The sequence below is a fragment of the Apaloderma vittatum genome, unplaced genomic scaffold, assembly GCF_000703405.1.
Source record: "Apaloderma vittatum isolate BGI_N311 unplaced genomic scaffold, ASM70340v1 scaffold17726, whole genome shotgun sequence".
Lineage (NCBI taxonomy): Eukaryota > Metazoa > Chordata > Aves > Trogoniformes > Trogonidae > Apaloderma > Apaloderma vittatum.
This window is the reverse complement of record NW_009722480.1, coordinates 1-18822: the sequence shown is the minus strand read 5'-3', so window position 1 is coordinate 18822 and position 18822 is coordinate 1. Positions and strand designations below refer to the sequence as shown.

The 18822-nt window shown below is 43.4% G+C and overlaps 1 protein-coding gene and 1 non-coding gene across 2 annotated transcripts in view; one reads left to right on the top strand and one right to left on the bottom strand.

Moving 5' to 3' along the window:
- The window catches only part of URB1 (URB1 ribosome biogenesis 1 homolog (S. cerevisiae)), a 28314-nt gene extending 16629 nt beyond the window's left edge, over positions 1–11685 (top strand). Inside the window, exons 17-25 of the mRNA XM_009871794.1 lie at positions 3226–3386; positions 3763–3874; positions 4809–4915; positions 5451–5594; positions 6265–6374; positions 7606–7782; positions 8520–8761; positions 10245–10847; positions 11480–11685. Of these exons, the coding sequence (XP_009870096.1) occupies positions 3226–3386; positions 3763–3874; positions 4809–4915; positions 5451–5594; positions 6265–6374; positions 7606–7782; positions 8520–8761; positions 10245–10847; positions 11480–11685 (1862 nt within the window). The remainder of the gene's footprint in view (positions 1–3225; positions 3387–3762; positions 3875–4808; positions 4916–5450; positions 5595–6264; positions 6375–7605; positions 7783–8519; positions 8762–10244; positions 10848–11479) is intronic.
- Positions 2855–2937, bottom strand: TRNAA-GGC. Its single transcript is given in 2 exon segments — positions 2855–2890; positions 2900–2937. It is a non-coding gene; the product is annotated as a tRNA-Ala (tRNA).
- Positions 11686–18822: the final 7137 nt, after the last annotated feature.

Genomic DNA, 18822 nt, shown 5'->3' with positions numbered 1-18822 from the left:
GGCTGCCCTAGGTGATCCTGCTCTGGCAGGGGGGCTGGACTAGATGATCTTTCGAGGTCCCTTCCAACCCCTGACATTCTGTGGTGATGAGTTATAGTTGTAAACCACTCTGCAGAGTTTTGACAGCAGTAAAAAGAACTGTCTTTTATTCTAGTGAGCATAAAAAAGGTGCCAGAACTGTTTGGTGTTTTGTAGTAGGAGGGGTCTTGAATGATCCAGTTAATCCTAGGTCTCTGAGATTGGTATTGATGGAGAGTAGAGGCAGCCAGTGTCTTCTGAACCTGGGTGTAATAGTTGGAAAAAGCACTGCTGTCATACTCTGGTCATCACCCACCACCTTAACTGGTGAGAGGGATTTGGTGGCTGTTGGTCAGCCTCAGCAGCTCTACAGTCAGTCAGGGCGGACAGCCTCTTGTGCAGGCAGCACTAGGGTCAAGGGAGCACATTCTGTTCTTGTGGAGCTGCAGAGGCAAAAGCTATCCTGACACAGGCAGACTCTAGAACTGGAGAGGGGAAAAGTAGTTCTCTTTTAACTTCTCCACACTGAGCCAGAGCCTGTGTCCTAAAAGGGGCATTTTTAAAGGGCCCAAGTGATTTATAAGTTGAAATCCCATGGTGCTCCTAAACCATGTCAGCTACTCTTGGAATTCCCAGTTGATCTTTATTTATTTGCTCTTTGTACTGGCTGCACAGTGCCTTGTGCACAGATGTTATATAACTGCTGAATTTATAAACATAGGCTTACTGCAGAGTGTTTAGAGCTCATTGAGTAGAAAGTAAGTTTGGAGTTGGGCAGACAACAAGTTCTGTCTAACTTTAGCTCCGATAAGCATCGTGTGGAAATCTTTTCCATCGTGGTTCTCAAGGTACTTTAAACAAACCATATGTCAGACATAGAGCTAACTTTTTTCTTTCTTTAAAAAATAACAGCTTGTTATTTTACATTAGTTGTTGAACACACTCTCCAAGGTCAGCTGGGTGGAAAATATTTCCACTGCGTGTTTTCAAAATAAATCTTTCTGTGACCAGCATGAAATTTGGTGCTGAAGTTTGAGGACCTTGGAGTTCACTATGTGGTGCTACCCCATAGAATTACCCACTTTGCCTATCTAGTTGGTATTAGTAGTTCTCAAGAACTGTGGTCACAAGGAGAGCCATGTTGTGGCTTGCCTGTGAGAGGGTATACAACACGTATTTGATCCTGTTCTGAAGAGGGGTTGTTGTGTAGGCCAGGGCTGTGTGTGAGATGGCCTTAAGTGATGGAGAATCTTCTGCAGGCAGAGGAGTTTTATCTTTGCATGTTCCCTTGGGGTGTGACAGAAACCGTCCATTTCCTGGTGCTTACTCAGCACTCTTGCATCTCGCCTGAAGAGCGGCGGGAGGCGTGGAGTTGCCACAGGCACAAGGCATAGATGAGGTATCTTGCTGGACTCTCTTTCTCCGGCCCTGTTCTTGCTGCTTCTTTCAGCGTTTTTATTTTGGCAGTTGGCTGGTGGCCTTGCCCAGTGCCTGGAAGTAGGGAGAGGCAGAGCTGTGCCTGTGTGAGCTCTGGTGATGCGAGAAGTATCCCATGCTACCAAACGAGGGGTGTCAGCTCCCACTAGGAGGATGACGGAGGTGTTCTGTGTGACGCCAAGCTTAAACTTGATGCGCTGTGGTGAGGAGCGGCGTAGGAAAGGGTACAGTAATTGCTGGTATTGAAATAACTTGTAAAACCGCTCACTGAAAAGATCTGGTACTGCAGTTCAGTGATGCCGTTGCATGGGTCACGCAGCCGTGGGCTGGTTAGGAGGCGGCGCTGGGAGGTGGAGACCCTGCCATTGCCTGGCCCATAAGTAGCAGAGCTGGGTATGAAACTGCCAGGCATGAAATGGAGGTAGGAGTTCTGGCAGCTGAGGAAAAGATGAGAGAATCAACCCAGCTGCTGGGGCGAGGACATAAATAATGTGTGATTTTTACATAAATATGTCAAATTTTATATATATATATATTTGAGTTGTTGGTGGGTGGTGATGTGGGATGAAATCAGTGGACCAAATATATATACTTGTCAGTAAGACTACAGCCACTTCCTAAATAGGAGCATTTGTTTTTCAGAAACCTCCTCTTGACATTCAGTGTGTATTACAAGAAGATATATGACTGTTGGTGCTAAACTCAGAACCACAATACATTTGTGCTTTAGCTGGTGAAATACAACTGAGCTGCTATTGTATTCCATTACTGGTGAATGGACTAGAAATAGCACAGGAGATATTCTGGAGATTTTACATCAAGTCATTTCTAGCCATCTGTGGGTAGAAGTGGCACAAGCTCTTCAAAACACACAACCCTTGAGTGAGAAACTAAATCCTGACAGCAGAATGCTAGGAAAGATAAATGTTAGATTCAAGGAGGTGTTTTCTTTTTGCTTGGTTACTGTTCATTGCTGGATTTTGTTTGTCCCAGAAGGGCATAGGGGTACAGTTCGGTACTTTGCTTGGAACGTGCCTTACCAGCAGAATCACTCATGCCTGCAGGGTAACAACTGGTGTGGCTAATGGCTTATTTGTGTATTATTCTCGTCTCCATTCTGTTACAGAAGCTCTTTAGTGCAGATGGGCTTTTTCTGTCTGTGCTGGTCTTTCTTTCAGGCACAGGCTTGTCAAGCACCTAGAAAAGGTTTTGAAGAGGAGAATTTTCACTCTTCTTAGTCTTTATACTTAACTTTCCTGAAACAGTGAGATGTGTGATGTCTTTACAGAATTTAGAATCATAGAACGGCCTAGGCTGGAAGGGACCTTAGAGATCATCTAGTCCAACCTCCCTGTCATGGGCAGGGACGCCACCTCTCGACTAGACCAGGCAACACATGGGGACCGAGCGGGAATCGAACCCGTGACCTCGGTGTTGTCATTGTTGCCAGCACCGCGCTCAAACCACTGAGCTAATCGGCCCCCATAGCGTGATCTAGCAGGCAGAATCATCTCGGTCTCACGTAAATGAGACAGACCATATTCTTTACCTGAGCTGAAATGAATTCTTGTTCAGAGTGATTGGCAGAATGCCTTCATTAGCCGAAGGAGCCTTCATTGTGCAGTGAAGTAATAGTTTGTAGGGGTAGATCTAGAAATTGTTGTTGAATAAAAGTTTTGGTAAGCATTATAGTGCTGTTATATACTCTGTGACATGTGAATGCAATGCACTGGATATTTTTCTTTTGTTTTTTACCCTTTTCCCACACAGAGTGTGTAGTGGCATGTCACAAGTTTGTTGAAGTCAACGCCCTGGGTCTAACAGTAGCTGCCCTTAGCAGCTATGATTCCAACATGAGAGCAGTTGCCTATTTTGTCCTCGCTTCTTTTCGTTCTCATCTGGAAGGAGCTCGCTTTCGAGAGAAGACTCAGGTAAGACCAAGCTCAAATGACAGTTTGCCTGGTTAGACATTTCATGTCATGGACACTTATGGAACTCTTGCGGGTAAAGTTGCTGCTTTACTCACCCATCTACATGCTCTAAAAGAAGCTCTTTATCCTCTTTCATTATCTTTCCTCTATTACTTTGTGTTATTTTCCTGTTGTAATCAACAGGCAGAAAAGGGGGGAAAGTGCGTTTTAGAAATTTGTAGCAATTTTACCTGTAGGAATGGAAATCCTGATGGGGTTGGTATTTGATTTGCGGCCTCTGAAATGTCCTAGAAGCTTCTCTAGGTAGTCACGCTCTCCTGTTGTATTTGTCTGGGTTATGGTTCAAGCTTTTCTCCCCTGGGGTCTTGTGCTGCAGTTGCTGTATCTCCTGGATGCCGTGCAAAATGGAATCAGGCAGCCAAACCTCAGATTTACCTTCTCTTTGACCCTCTACATCGCTCGTGTGGCACAGCAGATTCTGAAGCCAGGTACTGTAACCCCCTGTGCGTGCTGAGCTCCCAGCGCTGAGTCACTGTATGTGGCCGATACTGGAAGATGAGATAACTGTGGTGCTGGTAGGAGCCATGGAGTGTGCTTTCCTGTGTTTCAAAGAAAAACTTTGAGTGCTTGTGAGGACTGCCTTGCCAGAGAAGTGAGAAGCGCCATTTCAATTTGTGTTCAAAACCAGTCTGATCCATCAGGGATGAGGCCGTTACCTCCTTGTAATTTTGAGGTGGAGGCGGGCAGAGGTCTAGCTGAGTGAAGCTAGGTGAGCGTGCAAGTCCTGTTCGGTAAACCCAAGTAGGTTGTTCGCAGTGTGCTTTTGTCCTTAGACACTGACTAAATCAATGCAAGTCACTTTTGCGAAAGAGAATCATAGTGTTGGGGAGTAGTTTGGTTTGGAGGGGACTTGGTGAGGCCTTTGGCTAAACGCTCTGCCTGAAGCGGAGCCAGCTATGAGGGCCGGCCACTTTGCGCAGGGCTTTATCCTAAAAAACCTCCGTGCCTCTAGACTGGTCCTCCAGTGATGGAGACCGCATAGTCCTTCTGGGCAACTTGTTCCAGTGCTTGTGGGCGACGTGTCTGGTCTGTTGCTTAAAATTTAGGATTGCCTAACATAAAGGCTTGAAAAGTGAAGAGATTTGCCTGCAGACTTCTGTTTTGTCAATGAAGTAACATTGGATTTACTGAAATTGGAGCTATGTTGAATGCTGATCTTCTCACCTGGTTTGTGCACACTGTGAATGAGATTTTCATTCTGGGGAGGAAAAGTGGAGGCATGGCCAACAATACAATCAGCCTTAGAGCTGTTCTAACAGCTAGCTGAAACACTGGAAAACACAGGTTCCATTTATTTTTCTGCGTGATTGGGTATTGCGAATGTTGTCCTTCCTCTGCAATAACCATCATGTCTCTTCACAGAGGAGCACATGTATATAAAGGTAAACAGATTCCTTCTGTCGCACCAGTATTTGGACCTGAGGAAAGTACCTGGGTTTTTCCAGCTTTTCTACAGCTTTGATTTTGAGGTAATGCAAGAATCCCACCCTAAGTACCTAATAGTTCTTCAGAAAATAATAGAAAAAAAGGGATAAAAAGGCAATGAAATCGTGTTCTTCTATAGGCAGTTAATTAGAGGTGTCTTTGTTTTGTTTTATATTGGAATTATAAATATTATTTCTGACTTTCTTTTTTTGTTTTCTTAACGGTAACACATAATGAAATCATGAGTTGTGCTGTGCGTGCTCTGTAAGCGCAGCAAACAGAATGTTCTGCCACAGCTCGCTTAGATTCACATTGGAGTTTAGATTGTTAACATTGAGTTCAACTAAGGTGTTTTAGAAACAGCAACTTTTGAAGTTCATATTTGGGCATATTTGGGCTGCAGAATAACTGTTCCTGATGGATGTTATAGATTAAATTTGGTAAAGATGAAAATTGAGAAGTCCAGAACAAGCTGTTAATCACTGCACTGGCACTCCCAGAGAACCAGGTTTTTTGTGCTCTTATGAGCAGGCATTATTTTGAAATGTCCGATGATGGTATTTTTCTTATGGCTTCTAGTACAAAACAGAACGTGAGTGGATTCTCAGACTTCTTGGAGAAGGGCTGCGTGATAAACATTGCTATGAGCTTTATGACTACCAGAGGATTTTCCAGGTCATTCTTTCCTTTTTCAACAGTCCTTTGTGTGATGAGGGCTCCCAGGTAAGGATTTAACCCAAACAGAAACCAAAATGCAAACAAAGAAACAAAAAGCACACCACAAACCCACCCAAAACCCTCCAAACCACAAAAGTTTGCATGATTTGGAGATCTTAAATACAAAGCAGAAAGGTGTATTTTACTCTTCCCTTGCCCCTTGAAAATCTGTTCCTTGTTGATTTTCTGCATGTGTGGAGGGGAAAATAATTGCTGCTTTGTGAAAAATACTGCAGATACTGCAATTTGACTCATACAGTCAGGGTCTTCGCTTTTTTAGGTCTCCTCACTCCCTAACTGGTGAGTTTCCTGGACAGTGCTTTGGCAGGAAGAAAACTGACATGCCAGAAGCATTTGTTTTCATAAGCATCTACCCAGAGAAATCCAGTCTGCTAAAAGTATCTCAGTCAGGTGTCAAAATCTTGGACTAAATGAGAAAATTGTTGTGCTGTCTTAAGACTTCTTTTTAAGAGTAGCGTCTGTGTATATGAAGCCTTGAAAAGAGAATGTCTTTTCTTCCCTGCTAAGAACATGTGGCATTCAGTGATACGTTTTAAATTTAAGCTGATCATATCGCAGTCAGACTGCTAATTATATCCTTTTGAAAGATTGATAATAATTAGATCCTGACTATATTCTAATTTTGTAAAAGAACAAATTATATTTTCTGTTTCAGAGTCGTATTCTGGAGATATTGCAAAATGCTGCCCGTGTCACCAGGGCTGCCTATGAGCTGATACAAGATCACAGCCTCCTAACCTGGATAGTGCACATCCTAGAGAAAAGGTAACTAGGGAATTAGTGCTGAGAAGAGAACGATTTTACGACCAGAGTAGTATAATTATGCAGGATTGTGATGCCAGCTCTCGCTTCAGGTGACAGATACAGAGATGACCCGTCAGCTCTTGTGAAATTTGGCACCTAGAGCCACACTGGCAGAACTTGCCGAACTCTGAAGCATTCCCCTGTGTTTCTAAAAACAAAATCAAGATGTTTTCAGGTTGTGGTAGGAGGGATGACGGGGGAGGTGCGTGGGGATTTGTGTTTTTGATAACGCTTTTTTGAAAAACTTAAAAAACAACGGGGCACCTTATGTTAGCATATGTGACTCTTTTCAAATACCCCATGTCCATCCCTGGACGTGTTTAAAAAATGGCTGGACGTGGCACTTCAGGAGATAGTTTAGTGTTAGGGTGGTGTAGGGCTGTAGGCTGGACTTGATGATCTTAGGGTTCTTTCCTGCTTTTATGATTCTATGATTAACATTGTGTCACAGGACTTCCTGCACAGTAATGGGCGCAGTAATGAATTTTAGCCGTCTGTAACATTTCTCTTCCCACTTCCTCCTCCTCCCCTTGTCTCCCCATCACGTACATGTGTGTACACACACAAAATCTTAGATGTAGATTCCCCTGGCAGGTTCAAGCAAAGTTTCAGGATCATCTACAGCACATTTGGCCCAAACAGGTTCCTGGTACTGCTCTCCTGTTATACACGTCTCTCTTGTACAGTTTGGTGCGCTTGGAAATGAAAAAGCCTGGATTTGGCCTCTGGCACCCAACACTTAAGTTGTGACTGTACTTCTGAGAAGTATTTTTCTTACATCCTCTGTACAAAAATGAGATTGCCCCGCCCCTAGAATAACAAAGTAAACGTGGCTCCTGATAACTGTGCTGTAAGCATTGCTGTTACTACTTGAAGTTTCAGGACCACGAGGAGCCAAGCTGTCTCGAGCAGTGACTGCTCTAAAGAAATGGCAGCAGCGGTTGCCATGATACTTGGCAGGGCTGTGCAATGAAAGATGCAAGTCAGAAATCACCAGTCCTGTGGTGAGGACCCTGGTTCACCCCTCTGTGTTTCCCCGGCTGGACAGGAGGAGGGCAGCGGGCAGGGGATGGGGGGCAGTGCCATTCACAGCTCCAAAAACGTGCTAGGATGTGGTCCCCCTCTAGGTGAGGGACTGGTTCCTGGTTAGAATGTGCAGTCCAAATGGGTGTTTGTTTCTTTGTTTTTTCAGGTTTCTGGAAAACAAGCTGTTAAATAGAATTATTTCCTTACTCCATACTCTGTGGCTAACAAATTTAGGGGACAAGAGAGAAAGCAAGAATCAGTCCCCGGAGAACAGGAAGTTTCTTCCTATTCAGCTTGTAAATGAATTTCTCTATGTTTTGATCACATTAATTAAACACATACGGTACGTCTTTTCTTTTTAATCATTTTGCACCTCATCCTCTATCCAGTGTGAAATTTATCTGGTAGTTTAATGTGATTTTTTTCGCCTTCAGTTGGAACGTTGAGTAGTGAATTTTGATGAGATTTCTTTGACAGGAAGTTTTAGCTGTTTAAATACACAGGGAATATAATAACAGCTGGTGCACAGTTACTGTCAAGTTCTACATCCTTCATTATTGGCCATTTTAAGCTGCTATGTTTTACATTTTTCCTGCTGGATTAGAGCCTGCAGTTAGTGATGCTATTTGCCACAGGGGTCTTTTATACTCATGGAACATTTAGACTTTCTTTGTCTGTGCTACACCTGCAAATTGTACAAGGAGAAGCCATGCAAAGTTCTACACAGCCTGGAGAAACTGTATTTATTTCCTGAAAATTCATGCAAAACAGAGGTGTAGATAAAGCTCCAGACCTCTGGCCTTTTCCTTGTGTGCCACCTGCCTTTGCTGTTTACAGGCAGGAGGGCAAAGACTGTGTTTCGTGGTCTGTTCTGCCAAACGCTGACAGAGCAAAGCCCGTGGGGTACAGAAGGAATAAAATTAAGATTTTTAATGGTATCCTGAGAAGCAAAAGTATCTGTCTGGAGAACTGCAGGAGAAAACCATAGGAAGAGAGCGTAAGGAGAAGAAACTGCTACTTATTTTATTCTATTAATTAGCACACAGAAAAATACGCGGCACTTTTGTTTTGTTTTCATAGGACTAATTTAGATCTAGCCAAGCTCGCTCAGTTTTTCGGTACCCTCCGTTCTGTGCTGGAGTATCGTGCCATACTTGCTGAGGCCTTCAAAGAAATGAGCCGGTTCACCGTGAACAACAGCGTTCTCTCCAGCAAAGAGATTCTGCTGCTGCTGCATAAGTGGAGTGTCATTGAAAAAGACCCGCAACTGCAAGAGGATGTGCAGACTCTTGCTCAGAAATTCCAAGTCAAAGAATTGCGTAGTAAGTACTAAAATATTTCGGAAAACTAAGTGAGGCAAACCTCATAGGAGTAGTAGTAATAACTTTTGTCAGATGATCTGATACAGCTTTGGGGGAGGAGGAATGGAAACAGAAAGCCATTTTTCAGGTCTTCGTTGTAGTGATTTCCAAATTTAGCACAAATCTGGAACCTTTGGAGTAACACAGTTTTAAAAAGAGAAGGAGCTTTAAAATGAAATTTAGTTGCAGACCTAGTGTCAGGCTTTCACAAATTATATTCTTGAATGTAATCTATAAAAACAGAGCTCAGAGGCTTTGTGCTCAAAGATTTGAATCAGAGTTCTGAGTGTGGATGGGGGATCTGAAAGTGAAATATGAAGAAAAATCAGTACAGCAAGTGAAAATTAAATAATTAGTTTTTCTTACTGTCATCAGTGTTGGAAGAAAGCAAAAATATGTTTGGACTTTTATGTCTTCTCGTCATCTTTGTGAATAAAATGTACAAGTCAGGGGCATAAAAAAATGGTGGTTTCCTGCAAATACAGCAGCTGTTCTTGGTGCAGATTAAAACTTCTATTGGTTTCTTTAAATGTTTTGTATGAGTTAAACTAATTATTAAAGTATCTCTATATTTAATGGATACTACAAGAGCTTTAGCTTTTTTTGTAAGGTTTTCCACACTTTCCCTGGTGTCCTTCTGAGGATTTTTAGAGAGTTATTATAGTGACATCTGTAGCTTACTGTATGTGTGGCTTTAAAGAAAAATCTGTTCCTCCAAGCTTCAGGAGATTATAAGTAGTTGCAAAACCAGATCCTTATCTGAAATTTTGTTTCAGACGTTACATTTCTCAGTCCCCCAGGAAAAAAATGCCAAACTGCACTCAGTACGTTTTGCTGCACAGTGCAGCATAGTTAAAATTTCTCGTTATTTTCTCCATGCCTCCTTGAAAGCAGATTGCCTTAAAATGCTCTGTGTGGTGCGGTGGTGGCAAAGTGCCATTGCCATTTGGGAGCTTTGCTGCTCCCCATGACAACAGGCAGCATCTAAGGAGGGGCAGCCCTGCATGCAGAGTTCAGCCCCTCGACTCTGCCCTGCAGGCATGAAAAGTTCATGTGCCCCTGATCGACCAGCAGCTCCAGCATTTCTCACGAAGTGTCATAAATACTGTAGCCTCACTGGCAAAGCCGTGTCTCCCGGGCGTCTGAAATACTGCCTTGGCTTCGCTGGGCTGTGGGGGGAGCCTGGCTGGTGTTATTGCTCCCCTCAAAGTTAGGTGATACAGTTCGGGGAAGCGTTTCAGCCCGCCAGTCACGGGGAGAGCTGCCTGTGGCCTGTGTGCTCTGAGTTGCGTAGGCTCAGTTAGGCTGCTAAATGAGGCTAGTACTTACCCTTTTGGTGACTGAAACAACATGCAATACCAGCTTTCTTGCGTGGTTTTGTACCAAGAAAACCCTTTGGAGGAGGATCTGATGTTTGTTTCGGTGGTGTTTTTCCTTCTCACAGAGAATATTAAAGAAAAGAACAGATCTCAAGCCTCGTCTCACACGCGTCGTCCCATTCAGAAAAAGAACGAGCTAGAAAGAGATGACGATGCTGCGGCAGACCTGAAGGCCTGTGAGCTGGAGAAATGCAGAGACCATCTGAATTCCATCTTTGCCCATTGGGAACCTGTTTTCCCAGCGCCGCCTGCCAAACACCAAGGAGAGCCGCTCACATCTGCTGACCTCGCGGACGAAGCAGCCGGTTTAACGTGTGCATCCACTTACTTAGTAATTAAATGGCTCCTGAAGTCCACGGTTGAGCACGGCCTCAATACGCAAAATGTTCCGTTAACTCTGCGGTGGCTGCAGAGCTGCATCTTGCCGCACCCAGTGGTGGTGCAGGAGATGCTCAGGGATGAGATGCTGAGGAACAACATCTTCAAGTTTTACACGCAGGTCTGTGAGGCCAGCAGCAGGACCGCTGGACTCTTGAAAGAGCTCTGCTTGTTCAGTTCAATCATGCTTCACCTGATGGATGCTCAGGGCCTGCCCAAAAACAGCTTTCACGAACGTGTGAAGATGTTGTGCCTGTCAGCAATGACGGAGGAAGACGCGAACAAGAAAGGTAACTTGTCTTTTTCCTTTTTGCTTGTGTTACAGGGCGGTAACAGTAGGAGGTAGGTGGTCCCAGCTTTTTCATTGAATTCGTCAAAATGCTCACAATTCATCAAAGTGCTCACAACTTCACAAAGTAAAAGATCAGTCTTTGGGGGTATGGGTACGGGGGTTAGTAGCATAGGATAGTGTCACACTGCCAGGATTTGTGATATTACAGGAGTCATCCTACCTCAGAGAAACTTCCCTTTCTAGGACTAAAGTGGAGTTCAGTGAGGTATAAAACTTATAACTCCAAGGGGAAAAATACACTGCAACAAATGAGTCCATGTGGGTATGGGTTGTGATCCATATGCTGTTCAGTGTTACCATTCAATAGAAAAAGCTATAGGTCAGATTTCAAACTTTTTTATTTAAAGATGCCAGAAGGTTGTGTGAACAGGAAACTATTTTTTTCCCTTCATGTGAGGAGGAGGATCATTGGCTTTGCGTGGGCAAAAACTCCACAAATTTTCCCTTTAGGGAACGAGTTAGGAAACTATTTTAAAACGTGGGTCTGGAGGTAAAATGGTTTGATTTTTTATTACTGTGTGGAAATGGAAGAATACCTGTTCTGATTTTTCTCTAATTTTTCTTCCACAGCTGTTTGTGTATTCCTGACTTCTGTTTACATTGGGGACATATGGCTTGGAGCACAGGAGCCAGATATGTTAATAACCCACGCCAGATTGATCTGCAGTAGTACAGATGATAAATTAAACGATGACAACTTGGAAACTCATAAACAAGGAGAAGAAACTATTATGGCTCTTTGTAAAACCCTTTACTTGGCTACATTGGGGCATTAATTCAGTGAACTGACACTTAATCTTTAATGTTATGTACTCTGCCATCATTGCTGTGAGCCGTGAAGTCCTCCTGAACTGTTCTCCATACAAATCTAACTTGTTTTGCCATAAAGATCAATATTTTATTACTGCGTGCAAACTCAGAGGGAGAAAATGGTATTCATCATCGCTCAGTGGAACATTAAAGCTATAATTTCCCTTTTCTTGAACAGTATGAGACACTGAATGTTATTTATATCCTTTTTATTACAGGCATTTTTAGCTGTATGAAGAACCAAAAAGGACTGATTAGTGCATTGCCTCTGGACGGTATTTCAGTCCTCACGTAGTTAAAACCCATCGTCTCTCCAATATAAGATGGGGAAATGTTGCCTATCGAGGCGTAACGACCTGGTTCAAGGAACAATAAGGCGACCGACTCCGGGTCACTCGGGCCATCAGCACACTGACACCAATGTGGTGGATGGCAAAATGGCGTTTATTAGTATGCAACACAGTGTTATATAGCCTTGATTTACAACGTAACTTCCGTCTGCTTACGTTAGAAGCTATAGGGAGGAGATTCCTTATCTTTCCGTACAACGCGAGATCTTGCGGCCGCCGGGCCCTTGCTACCAACAGGGAAAAAAGACTGCAGAACTTCACCACAGTAAGAACCACCACAAAGAACGAGTAGTCAGAGGTTTAGCCATGATGATTTTACTATTTCTTGAAGAACTCAGTTTGTTTCATGATATATGATCCCAAAACCAGTATGAATAGAAGACTGGAGTCGTGATGGCCTGAGATTCTTCTTGGTTTTAAACTAAATAGCTTTTGAAAGCATTTATATCAGAGCTGGTCTGTTTTCAGTCTCCTTTCTGTTGTTTTTGTCTGTTTTGGTTGTTTTTTTTTGTTAAAAAAAGCCCTGACCATCACTGCTGCTGGGACTTGCAACAAAGGCCCATCTTCTCTCCACTCCAAAAAGATGAGAGATGGAACTAAAACCCAAATGATTTGCTGCTCATTGATTATACATGTTTTTTATTGGAAATTCTCTGTGAAATCAGATAAATATTTCTTGAATGTGGCCTCAAGGGCAGTTTAACATACCATTCCAGATATGCAAACATACAGAGCTTGAATTTGAACCTTTGAAATGTAAAACAGGATTTATTAAATTGACTCATGAATATGTGCTGTGCCTAGGTACTTTGTACGGATTCTGTACAGGGAAAAAATGAAATGCACGCTCCTTGTGATGTTTATTTAATTGGGAGGGGGGAATTTTTAATAAAAAAAATGAGATGCAAATTACATATCAGTGTTCTTGTCCTAAAGAAGCCATAATATCTCTATCAAGGTTTGGTTTAAAAACAAGAAATATTTGTTGAAAAGCTGCAAGACCATTAGAAGCTGAATTTTGTGTCACATGAGATCCCTGGGATCTGACATCAGGAAATCTTTGCAATGAAAAAATCTTATTTTACTTAATCTAAGAAAACCCCAAAACCAAACCCAAGCAAAATGACATTAAAGTAAATGCGTTTCAGTCTCATCTAACTGGAAAATAAAATACTGCTGACACATAAGGAAGGAATTTTTTGGTTGTCTTGAGGGACTGAGCACATCTAAGAGTGGTTTATAGTATGATTTGCTTGAGCAAATTAAATGAGGTAAGACCATTCAGCCACCCTAAGGACAGTAACACAGAAACTTATTTTCTCTACCTAAATAAATATTAACTGGCTATACATGAAATTAATTTTCCCCAAATCAAGTCTGTTTTGCCCATGATGGTGACTGGTACGCAATCTCCTTGTCTTAATCCCGAGACATGATCTTTTTGAGCCCATTTTCCCCCTTGGCCTTCTGAGGAGGGGTTAGAGAGCAGGGGGATGGACATCTCACAGCCAGCCAAGGCCAACCCACCTCAGTATGTGGTGTGGTGTAGCCCCTTCCAATCCCTTCACAAAGTAACTGTGGTGGTTTGGCCCTGACTGGAGGCCAGGAGCTCCCCAAATCACTCCGTTTTTCAGATGGACAGGGGAGAGGGAAGATATAACGAGAGGCCCATAGGTAAAGATAAAAGCAGTGTAATATAGCAATAGCAAAGACCATGCATGGAAGTAAAGCCGAACAAAGATTATTTTCTACTTTTCATCAGTGGGCGATGTCCGGCCACTTTCCCAGGAAGCAGGGCTCCAGTACGCGTAGCGGTTGCTCCGGAGCACAAACACAAATAGCAAATGCCCCCCACTTTCCTCTTCCTTCTCGCTTTTATATCTGAGCTGCCATCATATGGTATGGAATACCCCTTTGGTCAGTTTGGGTCAGCTGGCCCGGCTGTGTCCCCTCCCAAGATGTTGCCCACCCCCAGCCTGCTGTTGGGGGAACATTGGAAAACCACAGCCTTGGTGCTCTGTGAGCTATCAACACCCTCTAACTACTACTCCCAAAACACAGCACTGAGAGAGCTGCTGTGGGAAGATTAACTCCACCTCAGCCTGACCCAATACAGTAGCAAAACCCAAATCCTAAATGCCACAATCCAGCTGGTTCAGCACTCCAACCAACTGCAAGCCCAGAATATTTTTTGGGTGTGTGCACTTGCATGCCTTGCAGTAACCTTTCACATGCCCTTTAGCTGTGTTTGCTTAAAAAAATAAATTGTGTAACTGTGGTGCCTGCAGGAGCAGAATTCACGTGTTGAAGCTCAGGCAGTTGGAAGAGTGATTCTTGACTGAGCTCTGATTCTAGAATGAGGTACAGGTCTGCGTGTGCTTCCCTTACAGTGGCGCATGTAAATCATGACCCAGCTGCACATGAATTCACCCTTAAGATTCATCCTCAGATGATGGTTTTTCTGGTAGCCTGAAGTATTTAGAAAGGCCCAGCACTGAGTACTTTTCTCCCCAGATTGTGATGGTCTGTTGGTGTCTCCAATGTTGGTATCTCCGATCCTACTATTATCAAAATACTTGAGGTTAGAGGGGAGGATTGTTCATACGCATTTCTTTTTATTTTAAATGATAGTTTTGGAAGTGAAAAGAGAAAATGAATGCAAATGAACTGACAAAGCTACTAGCTTGTCATGTGAAAGATGCATAGCTCATATGTGCTTATCAGTGAAGTGAATGTAGCTGTGCATGTGGGAGCTTTTAAAAATAAGGCTTAATCTCTCACTGCCTCTGAGCCTTAATATATTCTAGTAATATGGCAATTAAAAGATTATTAAGAAGTCCTCCTCGAAATAATGGTCAAGTGGTTTTAAAAGCTGTAGATGCTTAGCAGTTGAGTGATTTGTGCACGTGAATTACTACCAACATATTCAAAATGCATTTTAATAAATCATATAGATGGAGAGTCATTATTTTAAGAAATTAAGCTTGATTAAAATAAATTGTGGAGAGAATTTGGAAGTGGAAAACTTGCTCATATACGGGCCTACGTTTAAAACGAGAAGTTTCTACAGTTCAACACAAGTTACTCACTTCGATGCTGTTGTGAGAACTGTGTGGATGAAGATCAAGAGTGCTCTGCAACAGGCCCAGCGGTCTAGGCTGCCCTCCCAGAAGTTAAGCCTTTTACTTAAAATTCATAAATAATCAGTGAGGTCAACATCCCAGAAGAACATCTTGCTTCCTGTTTTACCTGGAGTATAGACCATGTGCAGTTTGAATTGCAAGTGGGGCTCCTCAGGCCTTGAAATAGATACCTGCAATGTGCTGGGGGTGCCGGTGCTCAGAGGACATCTGACCACCTTAGCAGGAGAGGACTTCATGTAGCGTGAGTTGACTGGGTAGAATTTGGTCTGTTCAACCACGTAACATGTGACAGGACAAGAGGAAATCGCCTCAAATTGCACCAAGTGAAATTTGGATTGGGTATTGGGAAGAATTTCATTAATGAAAGGGTAATCAGGCATTGGAACAAGTTGCCCAGGAGAATGGTGGAGTCTCCATCCCTGGAGGTATTTAAGAGTTGGGTTGATGTGGTGCTTAGAGATGGTTTAGCCAAGGACTTGTCAGTTTTAAGCTAATGGTTGGACTCGATCTTAAAGGACTGTTAGAACTGGGCAATACTGTGTGTGAGTGATGTGGCTTGTGTGGGAGTAGTGGTGTGGGGTAACGTTTTCATACAAATCAACTCTGTCTTTGAACCAGCAGCATGAGCTCATTTGGGTCACGCTTTGTGGACGCATGGGTCCAGCATTTCGATCACCCACGAATGTGGCAGACCTCCCAGGGAAGGCCTCTGTTAATGGAGAACTCCAGGGGAGGGAGAAATAAAGTGCTCACTGTAGAGAGCAAAGCAGGAGAAGGCCCTTGAAATGAGTACGTGTGGAGACGTCACAGAAGAAAATGCACTTCCCCCACTCCCCTCCTCTCAAATTAGGTGCTATAAGATAGGCTTGCATTTTGCACATTATTTATTACCATTTATATATACTTCATACTATGTGCCTTCCATTTCTGGGTAATTCGAAGAGGAAAAAAGAGAAAGTCTTTTCAGTGGTTATGTACTTTGATTAATGTTCCAGTGCAATTAATGAAAGAACAGCAGTTGTTACAAATGGGAGTATTCACATCTTAGAGAAATCCCCTGGGAATCCATTTGTTGAGAAGAGGTCCTTGGGAAATAGGGTGATAGGAGTCTGTTGGGAGCACGGGAGGAGGACACCGGAGCAGACGGTGCCAGCAGGCAGCGTGGGGCTGTTGCGGGAGAGATGTTCTAGCTCAGGGCAGACGGACGTGGCAGGAATGATCGAAGTGCAGTTGCTGCATCCTTGAGAAGGAAAATGGGTCTCAGTGGTCGGGTCCGCTTCAGGCTGTCTTTGATGATGCCAGTGTGATTGCCGTGGGGTTCAAGGTAACTGTTGACAGTTTGCAGCGGGCGAGCTGGTGCCAGCAAAGGAGTTGGCTCATGTCTCCTTGTGAGAACTACCTCAGCTCTAGCAGAAGGAACATGGGTGTCTGAGGGGAGGGGAGGGCTGTTGTGTCTGAGTTGATCGATGGAAATGTTTGGTTCTCTGATCTACCTCTGTCCACATTGCACCTTCCGATCCTGCAGCCCTTCCTTGTTTTCTCCATCTGCCCATGACTCAGTCTGACTCAACAGACTTCACATTTTGACAGGTTTCCAAGCCCAACGCTCAAAAAGCAAACTGCAGAAGTGTTTATCTCAGAGATGAAAAAATATGAAGACTAAGAAAAAAAAAAACAGAATAGAAATATATGCCTGGTGGTTTGGTCTGTCTCTGGCGTTTAAGGCTTTTTTAACACAGCCCAACCCACCCACTCTCTGGTAAGATCATAGCCCATGCTCCCTGTGCGAAGTGTAAGGCTGCTTTGGCAGTGCTTCACTATAGGAGTTTTTCCTGCCTGCTTTTGGACATGGAATTTTGAAGCTTCTCCTCAAGTTTCAAATGGCTTTTGTGTTGTCCTCAGCCCAGCAACTAGCTCTGCAGCCTTACACCTATTCCAGCCCTCGCTGCTTTCCTCAGCCCGACTGAGGCCCCAGCTTCATGCTTACTGGAACTCTAAGGGTTCATCACCCTCTTGTGGACCTTTGCCTGATCCTGCCTTGGTTTGGTGGAGCTTCCTGGGTGAGGAGAGGTGGAGAGAGCAGAGGCCACTGAAGAGGGAGGGAGTGCGAATGGCCCTTTCGACTGCTTCAGCAAAGTTGAACCTGTCCCTTCCACCTCACCGAAACGCTGCTGTGACCCTCGCAGAGGGCTGCAGCTTCTGTTAAACGATTTGTCAGCCTCAGCTGAAAGCAGGCTCAGGAATGCGATGGTGCTCTTGTGGTTTTGCCAGCATTTCCCTTTGATATAAAATATGGTAAACACACTTCTTTCTCTCTAATGCCCGGGTTACTGGCAGATACTATTTCAAGACTGTTCAATATTAACAGTTCTTTTTCCCTCTACCATTTTAAAATTGAAGCAAAAAGTAATCAATTATTGGCAGCAAAACTGTATTCTGGGCAATAGGTGAAGCTAATGACTTTATTCAGTGAGACACTTGAGATAATTAGTGCTGCCATCTAGACCTTTTTAAAGGCTGTTCTAAGTAAACAATGTTTTAATAGATTTTAAGTAACTCAAATATTTTTCGCAATAGAAAAGCAAATACAAAGTATATTCTATCCTTGAGAGAGCTGCTGAGCTTTAACCTAGTGAAACAATTTGTAACCCTTCTAAAAGCAAAGTTTTATTGTTGAGGTTGTACTTGACATCATTGCTCATTTTTTCAGTAGATGACCAAGTGGAGGTGTCACTAGAATGCAGCTGATGAGCACGACCTGAGGACAGAGCCAGAAAGAGATGACTTGTGGCTTTCACGATACATAAACAATACTGGTCCTGCTGCCTGTTCAGTGGGATCAACAGGATGCTGCCTTCTTTCACAGCAAGACAACTCAGTGAAAACTGATGCTGCAGAGGCACCCCCAAAAATAATGGGACTCAGTGTCCACTCAGGTGTAACTGGCATAGATGTTCTGCTGGAGGAGTTGATCTGCTCTCCGATGAGAAACACTCAACCGGCAGCACATTCTTTGCACCATGTAACTGGGAATCTGAGTCCTTACTTTAAAAAAAAAGTGAGAAATTTTACAGTCGTCACCATCATCAAGATCTAAAATGCTGATCAGGCAACTCCAACAACGTTACTCAAGTATGGTAATTAGCACCTCCTTGCATGCACGCAGGATTTTTCAGGTTTGTCCTTTGTTGAAAGACATTCTTTTCCTTCTTCTCCCAGACTAATTCAGGTGTGTGGTATCAGTGTTAAACAGGCAGTTACATTACTGAGCTTTCCTCTGCAGTGAGGAGAACTGCACTGCTGGTTTTGTTTAACCTGTTCCAGTTTTCACTCAGGCTCAGATCGCTCCACGAATGCCAGTTTCATCTGAAAGGGAGGTAGGTGTCTCAGAAACAACCACATCTGAGTATGGGCTGCTGCGACCATCGCAGTGAGGCTGTTCCCCATTGGAACTGCTTTCTTCTATCTGGTTCCCTACAATCACTTGTCTGTAACGTGTGGAAAGAAAAAAATAAAGTACAGTTATCAGGGACATCTGTTTGGAAGACAGAGAGCAGCAGGAAGAAAGTACATTATCAAAGTTTTAAAAATAAAATTTTAAAAATAAAAT